This window comes from Anolis carolinensis, chromosome 4 (assembly GCF_035594765.1).
Source record: "Anolis carolinensis isolate JA03-04 chromosome 4, rAnoCar3.1.pri, whole genome shotgun sequence".
In the NCBI taxonomy this organism is placed as follows: domain Eukaryota; kingdom Metazoa; phylum Chordata; class Lepidosauria; order Squamata; family Dactyloidae; genus Anolis; species Anolis carolinensis.
The window spans coordinates 152,041,768-152,066,421 of NC_085844.1; the positions used below are offsets into that span (position 1 = coordinate 152,041,768).

A 24,654-nucleotide genomic window follows, 5' to 3' on the forward strand; every position below is an offset into this window, starting at 1 on the left:
TGAGAGAAGCACAGCAAACTGACATCATGCCAACATCTTGGCAATACATCTGTGTTAAGTTTGCCCAGGTTGCAATATAGCAGCAAACCTTCATACTTTGATAATGGACACCAACTGATGATGTGAATAATTTATATAATTCTTTTGTATTGAATATGTACGTTATTGTGTAATTTCCAATAGGTGTGATGCTGTCAAGTGCAATGATGAATGCAGGCCTGACATCATTTAAAAAAATTGAAGATACGAATCCAAGAGAAATTGAATTGGTATTTATTTTCCAATTTGCGTATTTTGTAGCTGCATTAAGGTCAGCGATCTACAACAGTATTCATGGATTGTGGTGTTTGTTAATCTTTTCTAAACCAGGCCTTGTGATACTTAGCCTTTACATTTTTAATTCTAAAATAACATGTCATGGGGACTTCTGGTGGCGGGTCAGACCTATTGAGGCGCCCTCAGCAAGCCACCGATTTATGCAGTTGGGTAGAGCTTTAAGCTCCCCTGTCCCTGTGGATTGAATCAGAGAGAGATGCAATCCCCAGTGTGGCTACCGAAGGCCCCCAAGATCGCCCCTCCTCAAGAGGAGCGATCAACAGGGTCTGGCAAAACCGAAGGGGTCACGAACTGCGAATTGGGAAGCAGGTCAGAACCGCCAGCCCGGCACATTTTAAATAAGAAAGAACAGAACAGAAACAAAGAAGAAGCCACCATTGTGGTGGCAGAAGACTGTAAGTTTCCAAAAAAAATAATTCTTTTCAGAACGGGACTATTTCTGATTGGGGAAAGTGAAAATCAGTGATAAATATCTAAAACGAGACCCGGTACAGTGAAAGGCAGAAAATGCTTAAATACCTAAGTTAGTGATAACAGCAACAAGAAAGAAATCGAAAAACAAACAAACAAGGAAATAAACAAACAAATGAAATGGTCATGTACTGACTTTGGCACCATAATGTTTTGTCTACACCCTCCTTCTTCATAAATAATTGTGGTGAATGAGGGGAAGGAAGCAGAAGAGATTGAAGGAAGGGCGGAAGAAGAACAGGAGACAAGGAAGGGCGGAAAGGCAAATCTATCTAGAAGAAACAGGAAGGAGACTTTAAAGAAGCACGCCACCATAGAAGTTGGCCAGAAAAGAAACGGAGAAAACCAAGAGAGATGGACCGGAGGCCAACCATAGAGAAAAGATGCAACAGAGCGGTCAATTTAGAAAAAATTTGGGAATAATTTAGAAGAATAACAAAAACAGTAACAGCTATGACGGAGACAACGAGAGCAGCGAAGACTATGAGAATAGTGGTGGAGCAGCAAGTCTGGGGACAAGGTGACAACGACGGAGATGAAGAAGAAGAGAGCAGCGGACCAAACAGCAGAGATAGGAGTGGCGGCAGCATAATGGGAGACAGCAATGATGGAGGTGACGGGAGAGATGAAGACAGGGAGAAGATCAAGAAAGGACAGACCCAGAGTGGAGAAATAACAATCGAAAGAGAGACACAATTGGAAGCAGAGGAAAAATTAGTGGGGTGACGAATAGAGGGAAAGAGAGACTGGCATTGAGAAAAGCAATCATAGACTAGGCACTGAATAATTTTCGAGACCAAAAACAAGGGACAATAAGCGAAGAAGAGCGCGACACACACAGATAAGGACTTAAATAAATTGAAGAGGAACATTTTATAAAAAAAACACAAGTGATAACTGTAAAGACCTGTAAAGACCATCCTAACAGTAAGTAACAAAATAATTAAAAGAATTGAATATGAGAGGAATATATAGATAAACCGAAAATGGCTGGAGCCAAATTTAAAATGGAGAAGGAATAAAAAAGAACAAAGGACTAATAAGAAGACCATCACAAACAGATGAAATAAATATGAAAGACATTATAAAAGAGATTCAAAAACTATCCAAAAAACATGACAATCATCAAAAAGAATTTTACACAATCTCAGAAGAACACAACAACAAAGAAATGCATCAAGAGATGCTGGAAATGAAGAAAAACATGATGAAAAAGAATCAGGAAGTATTGCAATTCAAGACAGGAATTATGGTAACAACAAAAATTAAGTACATGGGAATATGGAAAATGTACAATTGCTAAAGAATAATTATAATGCGAAATGGAAGGAAATAAGCAATGACGTACAGAAATGGAAAAACCTAAATATATTACTCCTGGGGAGAATGGCAGTAGTGAAGATGAACATACTACTGAAAATGTTATATTTATTTCAAAACTTGCAGATGATTAGGAATTCTAAAGTGTTTAATGAATGGAACAAAAACTGGCAAAATTCATCTGGAAGGGCAAGAAGCCACGAATCAAATATGTAATAATGACTGATACAAAAAACAGGGAGATTTTGGACTCCCAAATTTTAAACTTTATTTTGAGGCCTGCATGTTGACTTGGCTAAAAGAATGGTCAACACTAAACAAGGAAACCATTTTGACGTTAGAAGGCTTCGACCTGAGACGTGGCTGGCATGCGTACCTATGGTAAGATAAAAGAAAAGTGGGGGGAAAAATCAGGAATCATTTCATCAGATCATTGTTAACTAAAATATGGGGAAAATATAAAAAATACATATATGAAAAAAACCAATGTGGATATCCCCTCTCGAAGTAAATAAAAGAAAACTCCTGGGCTGGTTGAAATGGCCTAACTACAAAGAAATTTTGATAAAGAAGAATGGCGGATACCAGTTAAGAAATCAAGAAGACATAAAACAAAAGTACAGAAATCTGTCTTGGTTTCAGTACACCCAAATAAAATAACAGTATGTAAAATATAATCAAATTAGTTTTAATGAAACTGAGAACTTTTGGGACAAGATTCTACAGAACGACAAAAAGAAACAAAGATTTATAACAAATTGCTAGATTGGTCTACAGAAACAGAAGGGATCAAAATTGTACAATAAAATTGGCAAAAAATTGGCAGTACAATAAAATTGGAAAAGTGGGAACAAATCTGGACGAAAAAATTAAAATATACCTATGCAATGGATTTAAAAGAAAATTGGTTGAAAATGTTCACAAATGGTATATAACCCCAAAGAAATTAGGTATAATGTACAAAAACTCACAAAATAACTGCTGGAAATGTAGGTGTCACATAAGCTTCTACTATCATACCTGGTGGACATGTAATGGAACCACAAAATTTTGGAAAACAATTCACACAGAAACCTAAAAAATACGGAAAAAGACCTTCCCAATGAAACCTGAATATTATTTACTCGGAATAACTGACATAGAGACAAACTTTAATTCAAATGGGGATATTTTATTTACATATATGAACACAGCAGCAAGAATAACCTTTGCAAAACACTTGAAAAACACAAGAAATACCAACAAAGGAACAATGGCTAGAAAAAGTGGAGGAAACCCATGACATGGACAAACTAACCTTTTTGTTGAGATTAGAGGAAAACATATAAATAAAACCAACTAGAAACAGTTTGAGGATTACAGGTCAAAGTGCTAAGGAGAAGGAAGTCAAAAAGGGGACTCAAGATAAAAGAAGAGGAAAGCAACCAGAAAATCAACAAATGTGGATTACAAATTATAATAAATCTGCGAAGAAGAGGATGGAAGACCAAACTAAACCCCTCCCCTACGCCCCTCATCCCCCCTTTCCCCCCTACATCCTCCCCACCCCACCTTTCCTAGCACTTTCCGACCCCAAGTTATTTTTTTCTCCCTCCTTCCCCCACCAGTTTTCCCTAATTGGTTCCCTAATTAACCTTTCCTATCCCCATCCCCTGAATGACTCTTTTTAATCTTGTACACCTTCTTAAAACAGCTTAATAACAGCTTAAAATAATTTTAAAATAACATGTCATGCTAGTCTTTAGTGTACAATTTTTAAAAATATTTGCATTGATTCATGATTTCAGCAAGTTTTCAAAATGTTGTTTTTATATTTTGTCTATTGTATTGTCTTGGGCATGGCCCCATGTGAGCCGCCCCGAGTCCCCGTTGGGGAGATGGTGGTGGGGTATAAATAAAGTTTTATTATTATTATTTTATTATAAAATGAAACTCATCTTGTTAGAGTATATAGGCAGAAAGATGGGCAAAATTCTCTTCTGTAGGAGCAGATACAATACACTTTATAGTACTCTTTTACCACATCTGCCAAACCATTTCATAATAGTTGGTGGGAGGCTGTAAGAGGCTAATGGACTTTAAATTATCCCAAGATTATATTTTGCTTATTTTGATTGACTTTAGAGAGACAGTCAAAACAGTAATACTAGGGAAATTATTTTTGTCCCCTAGTAATACATGTTAATGTGTTTGCAAATAAATGGATGTTTTGAATTAATATGAACTCTATCTGAAATTAAATTCTTAGATTTTGAATAGGCATCCTCCTTTTGGGAGTCAGATTAAAGAATCGGTAATACATCTTCCAAAATATGAACTCCATGTAGAACAGGTAAATTTCTTGATTAAAATCTTTACCTCCCTCCCACTTTCTTGTCCCCAGAACAAGTATATGGGGAGTAGTTGGGGGAGCAAAAGCAAACTCTCCAGGGACCTAGAGATTTTTCCTATACTCTATAGGACTGTTTAAATGCTTTGTTTCTCCTGAAATAAGTAATACTGAATTATTACAAGGATGTTAAAGATCCATGTATCTGTGGTGGTTTCATAAAAGCCAGATGTAGCAGCAGTTGCAGAAATAAGAACCCCATAGTGAAAAATCTTCAGATCATAAATAGGGAAAGTTATCCTGAAGTGTGTTGATTTGTGAAAGGTATATCTGTGCTACTCTTCTATTATTTCATTTGTTCCTGTGTCTCCTTATTTGGTTGTTTTCTTGTTTGGTAGTATCTGCATACAAGGAACACAACAAAAAGAATTAAGGAAAGATTCAGAAACAGCCCTACATTGAGGCCTCATCTACACTGCCATATTCTCTAGATTATCAAATCAGATAATTCACATTACCTGATTTGATCTGGATTTTATGAGTTTACACTGTCATATAATCCAGTTCAAAGTAGATAATCTGGAGTTTATCTTATAATATATGAGTACATGGGGCCTGAGTTACCTGCAATAGCTAGCTACTTGGAATGCCTGGCTGGGGTAGAGATAACTTTTAGTAGACATTTCTAATACTCCAGCTACAGATCAATTGTGGGGTAACAATCTTACTCGGCCCATTTAAATAGTAAAAGGAAAGGCTTGTCTTTCCTCACTGTGTCTCTGTAGACCCTCAAGTAAAACTGTAGAAAGTATTTCTTTCCCTTGTAACAGAATTCAAGAAAGCCACACACCGAAAGGAGATACAGATTAGAGCTGCTTTTTTAACATAGCAAGTAAAGAATATGTAATGCAGATACTCCTAAGGCTACCCAATCTTTTTGTCACTGAAGCTGAATGTTAAATTTGGCTTTCTTATGTTCAGTATGAACAATTCATCTCACTGGCATTCTGATGAACTGGCTATGGATGTAACAACTAAGCATAGTTCATCATTATGTGAACCGGTTCCAGGCTCACAAACTCCCTTCTTTGTTCCACTGTCCTTTCATCGCTAAAGGTGTATGAGGGAAGTTGGTGAGAAGTTGCATTTACTGATAGCACAAAATTATTATTGATAACTTTGGGCAGAGCATTGCAGCTGGAGAGGTTGCTGTCTCCACAATGTTGGCTGTAAGGGCCCCTCTACACAGGCCCTAAAATGCTGAAGTTACCAGGTTAAAAGGCGGGGGTGGCTAAATGACGCTAGTGCTAAATCAGAGGTTGGATGGCCATCTGTCAGGGGTGCTCTGAATGCGATTTTCCTGTTTCTTGGCAGGGGGTTGGACTGGATGACCCATGAGGTCTCTTCCAACTCTATGATTCTATGAAATCTGCAATGATTCTCAATAACAGATGATAAACACGTATTAAAGAGGTCTGCTTATATCCTGATTCTGGCCTAAAAATGTGCATATGCACATCACTGTATATCCTTGCAGTTATGCAAAACAAGATATTCCCATATGTGCATATATAGTACATCGCATAACAGTGCTTAAAAAAAATGTCTCCTGTCTGCCCTCCATCTTGTTCAGATACAGAGGAAGCTGTGAGGACAGTGGGGGTCCCAGCCCTACGACTAACAGGTCTGTGTAGGGCCCGGTAGTCATGTCCCAGGAATTTTTAAACATGGATTTTGGCACTGCCTGGAAGCACACTAACTTAATCAGTCTGGTCCAACTATTGACCTTTCTCCTCTGAGGAGTGGTCAGTGCTTTTTAAAAGTACATGTAGTTTTTCTGGCATTGGTTTTCTGAGTCTCAGAAGTTCAGTAAAGTAGTATTTATTAGCCTGGAACATCTAGAAGTGTGGTACAATGATACCCCAAGATAGATCTCCTCTAGGTCTTCTCTTGAGTTTTACAGGGCAAGAAATCATTACTGAAGAATATGGCATTCTCCACTGAGGCCATAGTAAACATTTCATAATATTTCATTACAATGGATACATTATTCTGGTTTATGATTAATATGGTTCAGAGGGGGTAAACAATATCCAAAACTGTAGTTTGGAATGTTTTCCTACACACAATTAAAATGAAAGATAGTGTTGTTTTCAAATAACAATAAAACGTCGTTATATTAAAATAGAAGTGATTGTTTCCAATTTCTGCCTCAGTAGTTCAGAGTTATGTCAGAACACTTCCAATATATACAAAGTTTGTATTCTTATACTATGTAATATTTGAGCTTGCGCGCATCAATAATGCCATGAGCAGGGTTTGAACCCAGACTAAGCATGCTGTAATATTTGAAAAATTAGCTGTTTTTTAATATGTGATTTATTTTTCAAGCTGGGAAATTACAGCGAATCAGTAGCGGAAATCCTAGTGACAGTCATGCTAACCAACTTTGAACAGCTGCAGACAAAGAGAACCGCCCCAGATTCTCACTATGTAACCTTAATAATAGGAGATGATGATAATCAGGTGGTTTTTAAGCAAAAGATCATGTAAGTGTATTAGAATCACTTAAAAACTTTAAAAATTATACATTGGTGTACATTTAATATCAGTATATTGATACTTTGTAGGGATTCTGCTTTGCTGAAAATTGGAAAATGGACTAAAAAGGTTGAAGTGAGAAGAGCTATTAAGTCTGAGGAGCTTAGCATAAATCTCATCAGCTCTGAATATGGTGAGTTCATTTATGTGCCAGAGTCTTAAAACCAATTGTATTAATTTCTTAAACACAGACTCTCTTGCTTTATGCTGTTCTTAAAGCGATTTGTGTTCATTTTGCAGTAAAGTTATATTCTAGTTTTATTATGCATTGCATAATTATTTATGTGCATGTATGTGTATGTGTTTATTCCCCACCACCACTAGCTATGAATTAATGTTGACTGCACTTCCAATATTTTAATATACAGTGCTCCCTCACTTTTCGCGGGGGTTAGGTTCCAAGCCTGCCCGCGAAAAGTGAAAAACTGCAAAGTAGCGGCACTCTATTTATTTCAATAAATATAGCCCCCCTCCCTCCCTCTTTTCCTCTTTTAACGTACTGTACTGTATTTCTTGTTGTTCCTGAGGCAGCCTGGACACACCTCGCGAGTGTTTACTGTGGGCTTTGGGGCCTATTTCTCGCCCAGAGCCCCGTGTGAGCCTCCCGCTCTGAGTCTGGGGTCTCCGTGGTTTCGTGAGGCAACTGGATGGCTGTTTGCCCCTTGACTCGCCTTTGGCTCCGAGAGCAGGAGAGAGAGAGAGAGCAGGAGAGGCCGGGAGCGGGGGTGGGAGCAGGGTGCCAATCAGGCGCCACAGGCAGGATAGCCAGGCCCCGCCCCCTCCCCGCCCCTCCTTGCAGGAAAGCCCAGGCCCGAAGGGAGCATGTGGCCTCCTCTCTGCTCATGTGCCTCCCGTAGGCCTCCCTCCCTCCCTGCCTGGAAAGGAAGGAAGGTAGGAAGGCCCTCCTCTTCCAGACACGAGGCCCATCGGAAGTGTCCCTCCCTCCCTCCCTTCGACCCTCTCCTCTTTGGCCGACCAAGGGAGCCGAGGAGGCCTCTCTGCCCGCCCACCCCGCTCTCTCTCTCTCTCTCTCTCTCTCTCTCTTTCCTGTGAGGCTTCGTCAGGTGAGGCTTCCTTGGGGGAGGGGGAGGGCGGGCCGGATGGGAAAAACCATGATATAGCGAATCCGCGGAACCCGAACCGCGGATTAGTGAGGGAGCACTGTAATGTCTATAATTATACTAGACAATGGAGGGACATGAACATATCTCTATATATAAAAGAGTGATGGCATCAGGGCAGCGGACAAAACAACAAAACTACAGGCCCCCCAACCTCGACATTTAACAACACAACCCATCATTTACGGCTCTAGGTTGATACAACAAAAAGAAAAGAAAAATGAAATCCTAATTACAGGGAGAGGAATAATAGTTTTTATCCAATTGCTGCCAGTTAGAAGGCTAAGCTCCGCCCACTTGGTCTCCTAGCAACCTACTCAGCCCAGGGGACAGGCACAGTTACGCCTCACTTAGGCCTCTTCCACAGATTATCAGATTTTAACTGGATTATATGGCAGTGTAGACTCAAGGCCCTTCCATACAGCTATATAACCCATTTAGAATCTTATATTATCTGCTTTGCACTTGATTATCTTGAGTCCACACTGCCATATAATCCACTTCAGTGTGCATACTAAACATAAAGACAACCATACAACAGACATTCAATACCACCACTACCTCAACAATTTCTCACCAACATCACCAGACAATGCCACAGCAACGCGTGGCCGGGCACAGCTAGTGTTAAATAAATTTTCTAAAAACATGTGCCTGATCTAAAGTAACGGACTATCTACTCAGAATCAATCCACTCCAAATTTAAACTCAGCTGGGGAGAGCTCTAGCTGTAGTCATCTAGTCCATGAGGCAATCTTTCATAACAGGGTTTTCTTTAGCAGTCACATCTTGATGGTGGAACTCTTCTGTTAGAGATCCAGTTGCTTGTGGCTCCAGTAAAATATGAGGAACATGCAAAAGTTTGACATCTTTTGACATCATTTGTATTGCTTTTATTGTACTCTAGTAGCTATTTCTAACGTGGTGTTTTAGATCATTATAAACAGTGATTTTTAGATATTTGTAATTTGTGATTTTAACTGTTTAAATGCTGTCAGTTATTAACTGCTTTAGGTTTTTATGAGAAGGCCAGGATAAAAATGAGAGCCAGAGATTGTGCAGACCCTACCACAAGCAAAGCAGGACTTGTGGAGGCAGTATGAAGTATGTCCACAGCAGGTAGCAAAGTAGGATAAAACGTTTGATACATTAGGAAAAATGTTTGTCCAATCAACCTTTAGGGCATAAATTGATATTTATTTATGCAGTAGCCTCACTGTGACTGCTTAGAATGAGAGAGAAAATGGCAGTGCATTTCTGTACACACGAAAAGGAGAGGCAAATAATTATATGAAGCTGCCTCTGTATGCAGAATATCTTGGGGCAAATCCACATTATTAAGGAAAGACTCCTGTAGCAATTGATGGAAGCAACATTGCCTGAAATTCTGTTGAATAGATGCCTGCCATAATGTGAATCAGTGGCATGTCTGAGATGTCCTTTGCACTAATGTCATAACATTCACTTGACAAAAAAGATTAAACACATTTCTGCTTCCCATTTAATCCATGTATTATTAATGGGCTATAATATAAATATTATAAAAATGCAATAACTTACTAAGAAATGCAATAAATGTAATAACTAACTAAATATTTTTCCGTTATGACAGTTGGATTAGATATTCAGCAGAAATTTAAAGCCCTTTATTTGGGGCCAAAGGTGTTTGGAAAGCAAATGGTGATCAGACATGGGAAATTAGAAGATAATAACTATCTGGCTTCACCAACAACAAAAATCAATAAAGGCAAGCAATAGCTCTCTAAAGTATTGAGTGTGAGGCTAGTATGCACAATAATGGTATGTTAGGCTTGTGCACGAATTTGTTTTGGATGTTTGCCTTTGGCTGTTTCAGCTTGTTCGGACACCTGTAATGGCAAGGGCTCCACCGTTTTAGAGGAATAACCATTCTTAAGAATGGTGCCCTTGGGTCCCTTTTAAATAGAGGCTGGATGGCCATCTATCAAGGACACTTTGATTGTGCTTTTCCTGAATGGAAGGGGGTTGGACTAAATGGTCCATGTGGTCTCTTCCAATTCTATGATTCTAGAATAGCGAGATTAAGAGGGAAAGTAAAGTATTCCAGAAGTGGTGTCTGTCTTAAGATTGGCGCCTTGGGTCTCCTCTAAGCAGATGGTTGAGGTTAGAGGAGGCAATTCTGTCTCATGGGGGTAGGTGAATTCTCCATCTTCTTTGAAGCTGAAATCCCTCACAAAGAAAATGATTCTATACACAATAAGATGATTCCCTCCACTTTCCCCTGTTTTCCCAGATCCATTTGATGAAGTCCTAGGTGTGTCCTCTTTCCACCCCATCACCTTCCCTCTCTTGCCTGTGTAAATAAGTGAATTTGCACCTATTTACCCACATTGTCATCTTATCCTGTATCTCCTCCCGTCCACAGGAGCATGCTGAGCCCAGCCACCCTGCCGGATTAATTTCATCCCAGCAACACTAGTTCTGTTAAAAATGGTGTAGGGCAAAGTGATGTAGAGAAAAGTGAAGCATTATGGAATAGTTAGTAGATGGGAAGCATTATTGTATCTGTTATTCAGAAAGAAAGGCAAAAGCCATATTTTCAACAGGCAATTCAAAATTTGGTCTCTTTTAAATAAAAAAGAGGTCGGAAAGAAATGAAAAAAGAAAATCATACCTGGTGATAGGCTAATTTTGACTGTATTTGTTTGATTTTAATCAAATTCTGTCAATTGAAAATGTTATTTATTTGCAAATAGTTTGGGTTTAGGAGTAGACTGCTTTTCAAAATATCTTTATAATGAAGGACTTCATTGCAATGGCATTTTCACTGGCACCAGGATATATGTGAGAAATAGCATATTTATGCACTGACTTGTGTTTTTGACATTCAACTTTCAATGTGTATACAAACAAAGATTATGGATAGTTCCTTTTAGTGATCAGAAGCCTGCAGTAATTTTATTACTGCTAAGTTTAACTCCCCTGTTGGGTAATTATTTGAAAGGGTAATAGGCAATTGTCTGTGATAAGTACAGTTTCACATTTTCAAGATTTCAAATAATTCCTACAGTTATCACATGGGTACTGTAACATGTGAACTTTCTCCTTGTTGTGAAGAAGCAGCAGAAAAAATAATCAACAAATGCTAAAGTCCTGTACAACTTACCCGGGAGAACAGGATTTACTACAGATTAGACATATATTAAATTTTGCCGAAAATTAGTTTCTTCCTCCCATGTAATAATATACATTTAAATTGTATTTTAATAAATCTTTAGAAGGTACTGGTAGACAAGAGATCCTCAACAGAAAGCTTGCAAATCGAAAGTGCAATCATCACTGCAAAAATAAAGATGGATGTGGACATGACTGTTGTAAGTTTTATTCCTTTTTCTGGTGAATTTTCCATGCGACATGTCTAGTTTACAATGAAATAAAGAAATAATCCAATTTGTCCTCTGATCACAGAATTACACACGTGAAGTTTTGTACTTATGTGTGCCTTTAGGAAGAGTATGCCACAAGGAATCCTGTATGGGAAGCAGCGCACAGAGAAAATCAGAGGGGAGGCTAAGACAGGGCTACCTTCCAAATGCTTCTAGATTCCTGTATCACAATCCCACTCTGCCTATGCTTATACACAGTTTTAGTGGTACAATTAGTGCTATAGTGGCTACGAAATATCTATAATGAGAGACATTAGTTCTTGAAGGAAAACAAAAAATAGTCTCTCTTCTCTGGGGACAATAAGGATTTTTTTCAGAAGACCTGAATGTGTGGTTAAATTAAACATGGCTGTGAAATTTACACATAGTCACAATGGAAATTAAGAGTGGCTGTGTAAGGATTAATTTGGGTTATTTAGTATCAGGTGGGGTTGTTCAGATATCGAAAAGTAGCTGACATTTCTGTAATTTACTGTGTGTTCCTGGTTTTTCTAGATGAAATATTTTAAATTAATACCTGACAAATCTAAAACCTAACATATTATGTTTTTTAAAGGTAAAATAGGAGTTTTACAGAAATATGACATGAAGAGAGAGCCAGTGATTTCTTCATATCTTACTGATTTGAGAAACAGGAATGCAGTATCTACTGTTCCCCCAGTCAAACGATTAAAGGTGCACAGATGCCTAAACTATTGGTTCTTGAGTTTTGTCCACAGTTTGTATATTTGTACTCAAAGCATTTGATCAATGAAATGGCATCACTGATGTCAAACATTTGCAATGAAATAGAGGAACAGAATTATATTTAATGATTAAAGAATAATATGTTGTAGGTAATGGAAATAATCTTCACAAACATATTCAAAATAAAGTTTTTTTGTAATCAGTGGAAACTTCTTGCAAATAATTTTTGTTTGGATAATGCTGGTAGAGCTAGAATCAAAATTCATGGGGAAATAAAGACAGCAATATAACTTCAATAAAATATGACAATATGTATCTATATTTTCCATTAGTGACACTGATTAATTTGAGTATGGAAGTTTGACTGAGTAGTAAACCAAGGCAGGACATTTTATATTTTTGTCTCATATAGCCAATAAAATTCACTAGATGTATTGTTGAAGACTTTCATGGCTGGAATCACTGCGTTGCTGTGAGTTTTTCAGGCTGTATGGCCATGTTTGCTGTTGGAACATGACCATACTGCCAGAAAAACTCACAGCAACCCAAATTCACTAGAATTAAAAATGAGGCACTAATGCATTTAGTAAGTTTGGGGAGAACAGCACTTTGCTTAGTTTAACATTTAAAAATAATTAGTTTGTATCCATATAACCTTGTCATCTCTTCTTGGTAGGGTTTGTTAAAACAGCTTTCCCCTTCCTGAAAGATATTTCTCCTTGTGGAGAGAGAAAACCTTGGAAAAATTGATAACAGGGAATGAAATGTGGTTAACAAAGTATAGATTACAACCAGCCTGGGCTTGTTGAAATGCTTGCATAGTCGGAAGCTGCTACAGGCTAAATTTCTTCATTTAATTTGTATTTTAAAGAAGATTCTACACCTTTTCTACTGTATGAAAACACCTTTCAGGAAGTGGGGGAAAATAATGTTGCTCATATATAACTTTCCCATTCCTCATAGGGTGTCAGAAATATTTATTTTCTAGTTTTATTTGCACATACATAAAGCAAAGCTATTTAATCATACATGTACATTGTAATAATCTCTTTATTTTAGATGCTGATGTCAAATCAATCTCCAAAACTGGATCTTAAACATTTTAGTTATACTCCTAAATCTTTCCTTCCAAGATTGCCAAGGTACTATACTACTTTTATAATTGCAGTCTCTTGTTATTTGGATTTCTTCTTTATTACCAACAGTTACAATTGTATTTCCTGTACAAACTTAATTTAAATTTTAAGTTTTCTTGAGATTTTGTTCACTTTTATAAAGGATGGAGTATGCAGAAGATTCAGGGTTCACTTTACCAGAAGAGAGAAATAAGGCTGATGTTCATGAAAAATTTCCACAGGAACCTGAAGGTTGCAGATTGGATGGTAAGTTGCTGAGAAGTTCTCAGGTTTCTTCTCCTGGAGTTTGATCCAGCCAATGTTAAAATTTGCCAGTAATAGGTCTCACCTGGAGAAGATATTTCAGTTGAAATCAATGGAATGTAACTTTTGACTACATCATGCGTCCCTCTTGATTTAAATACTTTAAGATATTTACCTGAATCATTTTCTTTACCTTGATATTTAGCCAAATTTATCTTCTCCTAGCCAGAAATATAAAGAATGCATGTAAATTTTATCTTCTTTGACAAGAAGGTATTTTCTGACACATCAAGAAAATAGCTCCTTGCAGATTTTTCACAATTCAGGGATTTTTAAATGAAAAAACATACATAAATAATGTGAGTGAAAGACAGTTTTTTCTGTGTAAAAATTGTTTTCCCTATGCACCAAAAATAGATTTTTGTATCTTTTATATTTTAGCAAAAAATGTCCTGATAGGCAAAAATTATTGGAACGTGCAAAAATTCTTAACTAAATCCTTATTGAAGAAAAGTTTTGTATTTACTCATTCCTGCATGGAAAAATAAAGTAAATGAAGATAATAATAATAGTTATTATTATTATTATTATTATTATTATTATTATTATTATTATTACTACTATTATCTCTTGCCCACCTCTCCCCAGGAATCCTTGATCCTAGGGATGCCAAGGTTTGCGATGAACCTAAGCGGTACATTTGACTATACTAAAATTATGTTAATTTTCAGGGTAGCCTTTTGATCAGTCTTGTGGTTTTCAGTGCTGTGCGTAAAGTTTATGAAATCCAAATGTGGTTAGTATATGTTTTATAGAAGATATACAGTGAAGTCTCTCATACTTAAATTAATGGCTGTTTCTTTTACAAGTACCGGGATATCTGTTCCTTAAAATAGTGCTGAGCACATTACATTTGAATTTTCATATAAACTGAACATATATCCTACAGTTTTTTAAAAGACTAGTATAAGAAAGTGTGTTGCTTCACTTGTATTCTCATTATGCCCAATTACAGGTTTCTTTGTTGGCAAGCAGCCTGCAACTTTAAATGAAAAATTCCGTCAGACAATGATTTCAAACAACAATCTCAAAGATTCTTTCATGAACAACTTGACAGATGCAGATAAAAGCAGTGCTTTGTTTTCAAAACCTTTGAAAGTGAACTTTGAATTAGGGAATGAGGTTTGGGATGATTACGATGATGGGAGTTTAGTCCATGCTAGCACTTTTATTGCTGATATGGAAACAACAAAAAATTCAGGTAAAGCATATAACATCAGTTTTCAGTATTAAAAAATTCTTCTTTATTATCTGTTAAGAATATATAAGCCATCTGCAAATTTTCCAACCACAACCATAATGCACAAAAGATTAAAAAGTGCTTCCAAGATTTGTTTGCGCTATGAAGGTCAAAGAAATGGGCAGAACAGAAAGTGAAACAGTTGACATAGATTTTTGATGCCTGCTCATGAAGATGCTTATCAAAATTGTTTCTGTAGTATTTAAGACTGTGGCACCAAAGCCTGTCATAGCTACTAGTCATATTCTCTCTTTTATCTATTGAGTCTATCGATATTAACAGCAAGAATTTGGATCCCTTTAATTAGTTATGATTCAGCTGAATGATTCATTTTTTTCATTTGAGTACTATATCTGATGATGTTGCAGATGTATTTGAATTTCATACATACATTGCTTTGGGCTCTTTTTTGTGTTTTAGAATATTCTCATCTGGAAGCTATAAACATGTACCAAAATTCAGTGAAAGCTATATCTTTTCCCCCAAATACACCACAAAAACAATTTAAAAGGTATGTATAATAATTGGACTAGAAGTCTGAAGGCCAGGGTTCAAATCCCTGCTCAACCATGAAAATGACATAGGTGATTCTGGGCATGTTGTACTCTCTCAGTCTCAATGGAAGGCAGTAGTAAAGCTCCATTGAACAAATCATGCCAAGAAGACCCCATGGTATGTTTACCTTATGGTTGTCATCAGTCAGAAGTGACTTAAAGGCACACAACAACAAATAATATGGTACTAGTCAACAGAGGCAGTCCACTGGTGAGGCCATTTAAGCGGCCGCTGGTGGTGCAATCATTCCGGGGGTGCCACTCCCCGCCTGCTTCTTTGGGCCTTGCGGGCCTTCTTTGGGCCTTCTTCAGGCCACCCGGCCCACCAGAATGGCCGATGCGAGCTCCAGAAGGCCTGCCCGGCACACCAGAAAGGCCTACGCAGACTCCAGAGTGCCCAACACGGGCTCCAGAAGGCCCAGCGCAGGCTCCGGAAGCCTGCGTCGGCCCTTCCGGTGGGCCAGGCAGGCCTTCCGGAGCCTGGGCTGGACCTTCCGGAGCCCGCGCTGGGCCTTCTGGAGCCTGCGTCGGGCACTCTGGAGCCCGCGTCGGCCCTTCCGGCCTTCTGGAAGCCGTCTGTTGGAAGCAAGGCAATTGGGGTTTATTTGTCTGTGGAATAATGGCCAGGGTGGGAGAAAGAGCTCTTGTCTGTTGGGAGGCAGGTGTGGATGTTGTAATTAATCACCTTGATTTCTATTTAATGGCCCTGTGGCTTCAAGGCCTGGCTTCCTCTTGCCTGGGAGAATCTTTTTTTTTTGGGAGGTGTTAGCTGTCCCTGATTGCTTCCTGTCTTGATTTCCCCTGAGTGTTGTTCTTTATTTAGGCTTTTCCTTAATCCCTCCTTATTATCCAACATTTTCGCGTATCCAACGCTTTTATTTTTCAGTTATTGGTTTTTTTTGGGGGGGGGGCAAAATTTCTGTTTGCCTACACTTTAAAATTATCTTGGACCTGCTCTGCTAGTCAAATATATAATATCCAATGTAGATCAGGATGTCCCTAACAAATGTGCTGGAATAATTTATGGTAGAAGAGCAGGACAACTAGAACTTTTAAATCGGAGTTGCAATCATTTGGATAGATTCAGACAAAGAAGCCATGGCTCTGAATAAGCAACACTTGAACAGGATTGTTGAAGACAGAGTAATGTGGAAATATCTCATTCATAGGGTCATTATACATCAAAACTGACATGATGTCAGTTAAGAACAAACATTAATCTAGAACACTCAATGTCAACCTCCCAGCAACTGCCCATTAATCTGATTTGATTCTTCAAGATTATGTTCAGTGGGCAGCCCTACTCACCTGAAACAGAAAAAAACTCCAGGGCAGCCTGGCAGGTAGTCAAGAGACTTTGAAACATCTTAAATTTACCCAGTGAGTGATAATTCACACCTAAGGTGATTTGTCTAAATTTGTGAAAGTTACATAAGTTCAGATCTGTAATTTATATTTCTATATAATCTGTGCAGTCATGCATCCACAATTCACAGAACCTTGTGAAAGTGAAAAATCACTATTAACGAAATTGCTATTTTTTTTTACCTGAGGAAAGATCTTTCTAGGAATTTTTAAATCTATGGTCATCTTCAACTGGAAGCTGAGTATAAAATTGCATTGAAGACCTAGAGATTTTTAGAAGAGAACATTTTAATCAAATTGTGAATAATCATATCCATAAAAGCCAGAACTGCAAATGTAAAGGGATAACTGTACTATATTCTCTATTGAGCATAGAAACCGGAACTTTGGTTTTTATGCATTTGTGCTACAGAACACGAGAAGACTTCTTGTCTTGAGCAATATTGAGGTATAGTGGGAACTCACATCATGCTGACTACACATCATGCTGACTACACAGCCAGTGTAGTGTAGTAGTTAAAGAGTTGGACTATGACTCTGGAGACCAGGGGTTGATTGTCTGCTCAGCCCTGAAACCTATTAGACAAGTCACTCTTTCAGCTTCAGAGCAAGGCAAAGTCAAACTGTCCTCTGAACAAATCTTACCAAGAAAACCTTAGAGCAGGATGTCAAATTCATTTTCACAGAGAGCCACATCAACCTTATGGTTGTATTTAGAAGGCTGTTGAATCCATGTTGAATCTGTGGATACAAAAGGCTAGCTATATGTATTTTTCACATAGTGTTTGGTGCTCTTTAGTTTTTAACGAGTTTGAGTCCCTGGATGTTGATTACAACTTCCACCACTTTTGATTATCTGCCAAGTAGATGGGGACAATGGGAATTGCAGCCCAACAGCACCTGTGGCTATGAAGTTGCTGAAAGGTTAGAGAACATTTTAAAGTCAAACATCATGTCCACAAGCCTTGTATCTCAATTCAAACACCACTACCATGGCTAAACAGAATTAACTGCAGGCTTCCAGATGTGACTGTCTCACAACTCTCATCAGCTCTATTCAAGATGTCTAATGAGAAATACAGGAGTTGTAGTTCAGCATCTGGAGGACTACATAAAATGACATGGCAGGCCAGATTTGGCCTGCGGGCCTTGAGTTTGACACATGTGCCTTAGGGTCTACTTAATCTGGAACAACAATCTTGTATTATACATAAAATCTCTTCAGAAATGTTTTAAATGTGGAGAAACAGAAAAATGCAAAACATATTGTTACAACTAATTAAGATATAAGAATTTATATGTTCAAAATGCAAATTCTGTGAAATGATATTTCTCTCATCATTGCTGTGGTTTGCCACTATTTAAAACTATTTGAACTTAAACTTTTTGATTTTTCTAAGTGTTTGCATGATTTGATTTTCTCTTTCTAGCTTTTCTGTATTTAAAGAGAAACCTGAATTCTGCACACAGAAGTCTGATTCCCCAACACTGAGTCCTCCATCAAATGAAAATTATCTTGCAGGACATGGAAGCAAAAATGTAAGTGAAAATATGTAGATCGGATCAGTCTTGTCAGCCCAAAGTTGTGCTGCATGTTGCATTTATGGTAAACATATACTTTGGGTTGTGTTTATAATCAATCGTTTCTGTATTTGTGTGTTGTATTTGCTTGACAATATATGCATGGATGGGATTCCATTAAAGGTACATTTTTGGGATATTACTTGCAAGTTGACCTCCATTAGATAGGGGATTGTCAACCCACAGGTCAAATGTGGTCTGTAGTGCCTTGGAATCCATCTAACCTTCCAAAAATATGTTATTCTCATTTTAATTGCTGTTTACAAAGGAGCATTTTTAGGGTAATGGCAGCTGGAGACAGAAGGAATGAAGTCCTTTTACATTCTCTTCCCTTTTTGCTTCAGGAAGAAGTGAATGGTAGATGAAAGAGAGAGAAAACAGGGATTTCCCACTGCAAGCTCAGCCCCAGTCTTCTTTAGATTAGATCCAATCCACCCCAATATGGCTCCAATATTTTTCCTCCTGAAATCAAAACCAATTCTTTAGTGCTGTTCAAACAGCTATACTCTGCAGTATTTAACAAAACAATTTCCATGTTGATCATCTCCAAGTTTCTCTGAAGATCTCCCATTCAGTTGTGTTGTGACATTCATTATTTTGAGGGTTACATAGAACTGCAATCTATGTGACAAAGGTTGCTACTATCTCAAGTGTTTTGAGAATGAAAGCCATGATTCAGTTGAGTCAAATACTTAGTGATTAACTGCCATAAAAATTAAACATAGATTATTTATTTATGAGATTTTAACACCGTCTTTCCTCAATCAAGGGCCCAAGGCGGCTTACAGCAAATAAAAACATACAATGTAAAAATTAAGAACAAGTTCAAAGAACAGCAAGTGCTGTTAAACCCTTATTAAAACTCCAACAAGATAGATAAATCCCCCCTGATAATACCTAATGAAATCGAATGGCCTTCTTAACCTTTGAATATCACAGGTTACTTTTGTTTTTGTTTCACTCTTCCATCATGTTCTTGGGACAGAATAGCACAAAAGTAGCATAAAAGGCATGACAGAGTGTATATAAAAGGCTTAGGAAGGGATAACAAGGCATGTACCTGGTGATTATTTTAAGGAGCATGTTCTACAACTGGATTGCGACAATGAAGAGGAACCTCTCTTTGTTAAATGTTTGTCATTAACACTGTATAATGCTCATGTTCAGCACTTCCATACTAACTTTAGGATATTGCATTGGGCAACCATTTCATTTCACATGGCTGAGATTTTACTGCACCAAGAAGTATACAAATATTGCCTGTCTGCTTCTCTAGCTAATTAACATGGCATTTCAGTCAGTTTTCTTCACTGTACAAGAAAACTCTCCACATTTGTTAATGAAGAAGGTTGTCAACATAGTGATTTTGATTCATGGTTCTACAGACCATCATTCTTGACCATCTTATAATGTGCATGTAATCATGGCGCCTTGAAATTAGCATTTGCTTGCTGACACAGGACACAGCTTTAGATTTTAAAATATGCTTGTATGTTTCCAAAACCCATGCATGTGTTCTTTAACATAGCATTTTGGACAACATCTAAATGCTACATTAGGCCTTATACATCATGCATAATTTTCTATATTGTCTCTGTTTAAGTCTGTTATTTTGAAACTGACACTGTTTCAGGGTTGTTGTATGTTTTCTGGGCTGTATGGCCATGTTCCAGAAGTATTCTCTCCTGACATTGTTTTGTGTGACTTTTGGGTTATAGTTAGGTTTTCAAGAAGAATACAATCCTCCACAAGAGATGAAATGTCCACAGTTTACTACAACCTCGGAAACAGCCTTGAGATGTAGCCAAGCCACCACAAAGGGGGACTTTTTTATCTGTAACAAAAGAATGACAAAGGAGGCTGATCTCAGGTAATGAAAAAAGATTTGTGTAGCTACTGCCAAAGCTTGGTTTTCAGTTTGCATAATGGTATCTAAACAGGTATTCCAGAAAGGTCATATGCTCACAACTAACTGCCTATCTTCAGCTTCCTACATGCAAGTAATTGTATTCCACTTTGGTTTAACAAAACTGCATTTTGTGCTTCAGATAAAGTAATCTAATTTTGTAAGGTTTGAGATAGTAAATACACTTTTTCTTTTTTTTCTTTCTTTTTTTCCATAGGCACCAGCTTTTTGATGATGATATTAAACCTTTTCTTGGAATATTTGATGGCATTTTCTAATGCCTGTAAACCCGATACATTGCCAGTAACAAAGAATAAACCCTCATTTTAAGTAGGAGATCTTCATTCACCAAGTCAGGATTTTCTACTTTTTGATTTATAGCAGTTTATTAATAGTCAATTTTGCTACATGGACTACACAGTAATAATCAAAATGCTATATGTTTTACATGTGATAGTTAATGTACAATGCATCTTTAATAGATATTTAAATATCTCTGTTTATATGAGGTTGTGGTTTGTAAGGCTATAGAATATAAGATTCGTTGAAAGCCTTTTATTAAAGAGGATTGCTTTTAGCCCAAGTCATTTGTTTTACTCTGGAAAATAAGATTATCTTTGTAATATGCATCTCCTAAGTAAATACATTTTTGAACGACTCTTATGTTACCCATAGAACAATACCTTCTTTGTGGAATTTTTATATTTTGCAGTTATTTACATTTAACTGATTTTATGATGCTATACTTTACATGGAACAATGGAATTTGAAAATAAAAAGAAATAAACTTAGTTTGCAGCTGCTGTTTTCTTTTATGTGCTTCAACAAGAATGTGTATTCTATTCATCTACAGTAACCTTGGATTAGATCCAAAGATCTTGTCTATGAATGGAAGCTTCTTCTCCATATAGAAGACATCTTCCATGGTTGGAAGGGATCATTCTTTTTTCCAAAAACCAAATTTAAATCTTGGATCCAGCCTAATGTATTTCCATTATAAGAGGAGAATAGTTTCTGGAATGTTGTGACCCTTTGGATACAGGTTACTGTGGTTGTTTGAGTAGTTTTCATCTTCATCTGTAGCTCATAAAACAGTTTGCAACATACTAGGACTTTGCCCCATCATTATGGAATCCGTTGATCAATTTAATAAAGATTTAGGGATTGACTGCTAGCAATCTAGAGACTCTGGTTGCGTCCACAGCATTGAGCTGTGGCAGCTACAGAGGTGTCATACAGCATTAATTCCATTGTGTAAAATGCACCCTTAGTATGGTTGTCATTATTTATGTTGTTTGACTTTGGTGGCAGGCTACAATGTCTGCTTGCTCACTAGAATCAAATTTAAAGAATGCAGTCTTTCTACTCTACACTTTGAATAGTTTTTTTCTTTACTATTGCTGATGACTTTATAGGGGAAAAGTTATTCTTCAAGTTACTTTCTTTTTGCTCTTAAATTAAATCTTGCCCAAGGAGGGGGATTAGTAGTTATTAATGTTTTTATTTCAGTCTTAAAAGGGATTAATTTTCAAAAGATAAGTTCGAGGTTCTTTCTTATAACATTTTCTCTTTGTGTAATATTGCCTTCATTTTTCATATGCTGCTCATCAATAATCTGTCCTGCATACTGTGGGGAATAGCTTCACTTCTTTTTGCAATATATTTTCCACTGTTCTTTGGATTTTAAGAGGCTTTAATTTCCATTTTCAGCCATGGACTAAGGGTACAATCCACAGCAGGTTCCTCTTCAGCTCTACCCCAGATGTTTCAGGGAGGCTTGAATAGAAGACTTTTTCCCCTAAATAATTGGCCAAGCATATCTGCAGCAAATGTCTTCCATTATTTTAAAGTAATGGAAGGGTGAGTAACTGTAGCCCTCCACATATTTTTAGGCTGTGCCTTCCATGATCCCCAGCCAACATAGCCAGAGCTGAAGTGTCATGAGAATGGCAAATATCTGAAGGGCCACAGTTCATTACTTTATGCAAAGGGATCTTGTATCACCTTAAAGACCAAAAGAATATCTTTAGGACACTTCCCGACACCGCCAAAACCCAGGCACAAGTTTGACTCCCTAAAGTTCCCCCAAAGCCTGAGCTTTCCGGGGGGGGGGGGGGGGGGCTAGTTACATGCCATCCTAATTCAAATGAGGAGACAGGAGGGGCGAGGAGGAAAATTCCTCCCCCCCCCCCCCCATGCATCATTTTCTCACATCAGGAGGACGCAAGGAGGGAACTTATGCCGGCCAGGTACTGTTACTTAACTTTTAGAGGCAAATGGGGGGGGGGGGGTTGGGGGGAGAGGGGGGTGCTATCCCACAACTTTGGACTCCAGGAGCCCAAAAGGTTTGGGATGGCAATAGGGACTCACTCAATAGGGTAGTTCCGAGACTACCAGGAAGTCAGTCCCCACACGCCCAATAGCCATTAAACCCAGGCCTTTGATTCGGGAAGGCCCGGATCTAATGGGACAGCAAATTAATTTGGAACAAACCAAGAAAACCTTGGTTTTGTTCCAAATTAATGCGTTTTTACCGGAGGCATAGTTTGGATGCCTCTGGTAAGAACCGATGGGCCCTGTCTGGATGGGCCCTTAATCTATGAAAGCACATGCTACCAACTTTGTTCTGCCCATTAGTCTCTCAGATGCTACAAGATCTCTTTGCCTAACCTACTGATAGTCCTAGACTAACATATCTATGTCTTTGAGTCCCTTACTTTGAAATCGTTCTTTCTGCTTTGTTCATGAGAGCATTTTTCTCATAGCAAATCATCACACAGTGTCCTTATTTGCTGTTGACAGTTTCACACTTTCAAAAGTTGTGTTTCAGAATACAGAAGTTCTTTCAAGAGCATTGAATCTCTAGGGCAAAATCTGTATTTTACCAGTGAAAAAACTGAATGTATTTCTTTGTTTTGTTTTTTATCAGCTCACTTGATTTGTCACTTTTGTTTCACATTATTTATTCATGCTATTTTTATGTTTCTTTTATAGTCTAATTTCCCTTTTAAAAATTTGGGTTGGAATTTTCAATAGGAGCAAAAGCCTTTTTTCAAAGCAAGTTTTAATGTTTACATCTACTGTAAATTCTGATTGCTTACTTTTCTGGTTTTGAAGTAATTGTGATACCTGATCAAGATCAAAGGTGATAAAATACCCTCTTAGCATGGCTCCCTGAAAGTATTTAGTTTATGCTGACATGCAATGCTTTCCATAGAAGTTGCTCCAGGAAAAATACCCTTTGAAATTAATAAGGCCATTTCTGTGTTCTCAAGTTCCACAAGTTTGACATGCAAGAGAGTACTGTTCTCTGACACAGATAAATGTGTCATAGGTGAAGGTCTTCCTGTAACCATACTGATACTGACTACTGCCATTAATTCTCCAAGTTTTGAAAAAAATTATTTAACTGGATGTTGTTGATTTATATCTTGTTTTAATTTTTTGCTTGTTTTGATATTTATAAATCCTTTAAAAATATCCAAACATTTATCAAAAGCAATTGGGGCAATCACTTGGTTCATCATCTTCATGGAAAGTCCCAAGTACAACAGCATGGACTTTCTGTCTGTTTGTCCGTCCATCCTATTACGGATTGATGATGATAAATGGAAGCTCTTACGTGTGCCTGCGATTCAGGGTCACCCACAGAACAATAACATGCCACTCAGGTTGGCAGAACAAAAATACATGAACTTTACTTATTCCAAAAGATAGAAAACAGTATTATTTACAATGGTTCCTCTGATCACTTACAAAAGTCCACAGTCATAAACAGTCTTTTCTCAGTCCACAAATCTGCTTCAGAGAAGAATACAATCCCGGTTCTTCAGCATGGTTTCTGTGAAATCCGCACCTGTGGTATTTCCTGCGTCCGCGCAGCTGTTTCAGATTGTTCTAAAAAGCTTGTTCAATTAGGGACTCCAGCCCCGCCCATCCCCAGGAATCATATAATCAGGCAGCAGGGCTTAAACCCTCAGTTCCTTTTGTCTGTGAAAGCAGTAACAACTTGGTGTTTCCTACTCCTCTAAAGACTTGCTTCTTGGCAGGGGGTTAGACTGGATGGCCCATGATGTCTCTTCCAACTCTATTATTCTATGACTATTGGTTTGACTCAAGGACTCCAGTTTGACTACTCTAACGTACTGGGACTTCAACTTGTGTTCTAGGACCTTTGTTTATCCTACTCAGGCCAGTATGGAATTTTCTTTAACTTTAAAATTTATGGCTTGTGGGGGGAAGTTGCTCCAGGGTGACTCACACCCCCTTTGTGTTTCTT

The 24,654-nt window shown here is 37.8% G+C and overlaps 1 protein-coding gene and 1 long non-coding RNA gene across 14 annotated transcripts in view; one reads left to right on the forward strand and one right to left on the reverse strand.

Annotated features, from left to right (window-relative positions):
- hfm1 (helicase for meiosis 1) overlaps positions 1–21,166 on the forward strand; it is a 121,662-nt gene extending 100,496 nt beyond the window's left edge. For 11 of the 13 annotated variants that reach the window (XM_062978002.1, XM_062978009.1, XM_062978008.1 and 8 more), the window contains 14 exons: positions 184–269; positions 4,376–4,459; positions 6,848–7,005; positions 7,087–7,190; positions 9,791–9,925; positions 11,436–11,531; positions 12,160–12,278; positions 13,350–13,432; positions 13,569–13,672; positions 14,685–14,930; positions 15,390–15,480; positions 18,319–18,427; positions 20,188–20,339; positions 20,593–21,166. In XM_062978002.1, coding sequence (XP_062834072.1) covers positions 184–269; positions 4,376–4,459; positions 6,848–7,005; positions 7,087–7,190; positions 9,791–9,925; positions 11,436–11,531; positions 12,160–12,278; positions 13,350–13,432; positions 13,569–13,672; positions 14,685–14,930; positions 15,390–15,480; positions 18,319–18,427; positions 20,188–20,339; positions 20,593–20,653 — 1,628 coding nt within the window. In that variant the 3' untranslated portion in view covers positions 20,654–21,166. The remainder of the gene's footprint in view (positions 1–183; positions 270–4,375; positions 4,460–6,847; positions 7,006–7,086; positions 7,191–9,790; positions 9,926–11,435; positions 11,532–12,159; positions 12,279–13,349; positions 13,433–13,568; positions 13,673–14,684; positions 14,931–15,389; positions 15,481–18,318; positions 18,428–20,187; positions 20,340–20,592) is intronic. The other 2 variants (XM_062978012.1, XM_062978010.1) reach the window with 2 other exon arrangements.
- Positions 13,248–15,898, reverse strand: LOC134298316 (uncharacterized). Its single transcript, XR_010005330.1, has 2 exons — positions 15,652–15,898; positions 13,248–13,754 (listed from the first exon to the last, which is right to left on the reverse strand). It is a non-coding gene; the product is annotated as an uncharacterized LOC134298316 (long non-coding RNA).
- Positions 21,167–24,654: the final 3,488 nt, after the last annotated feature.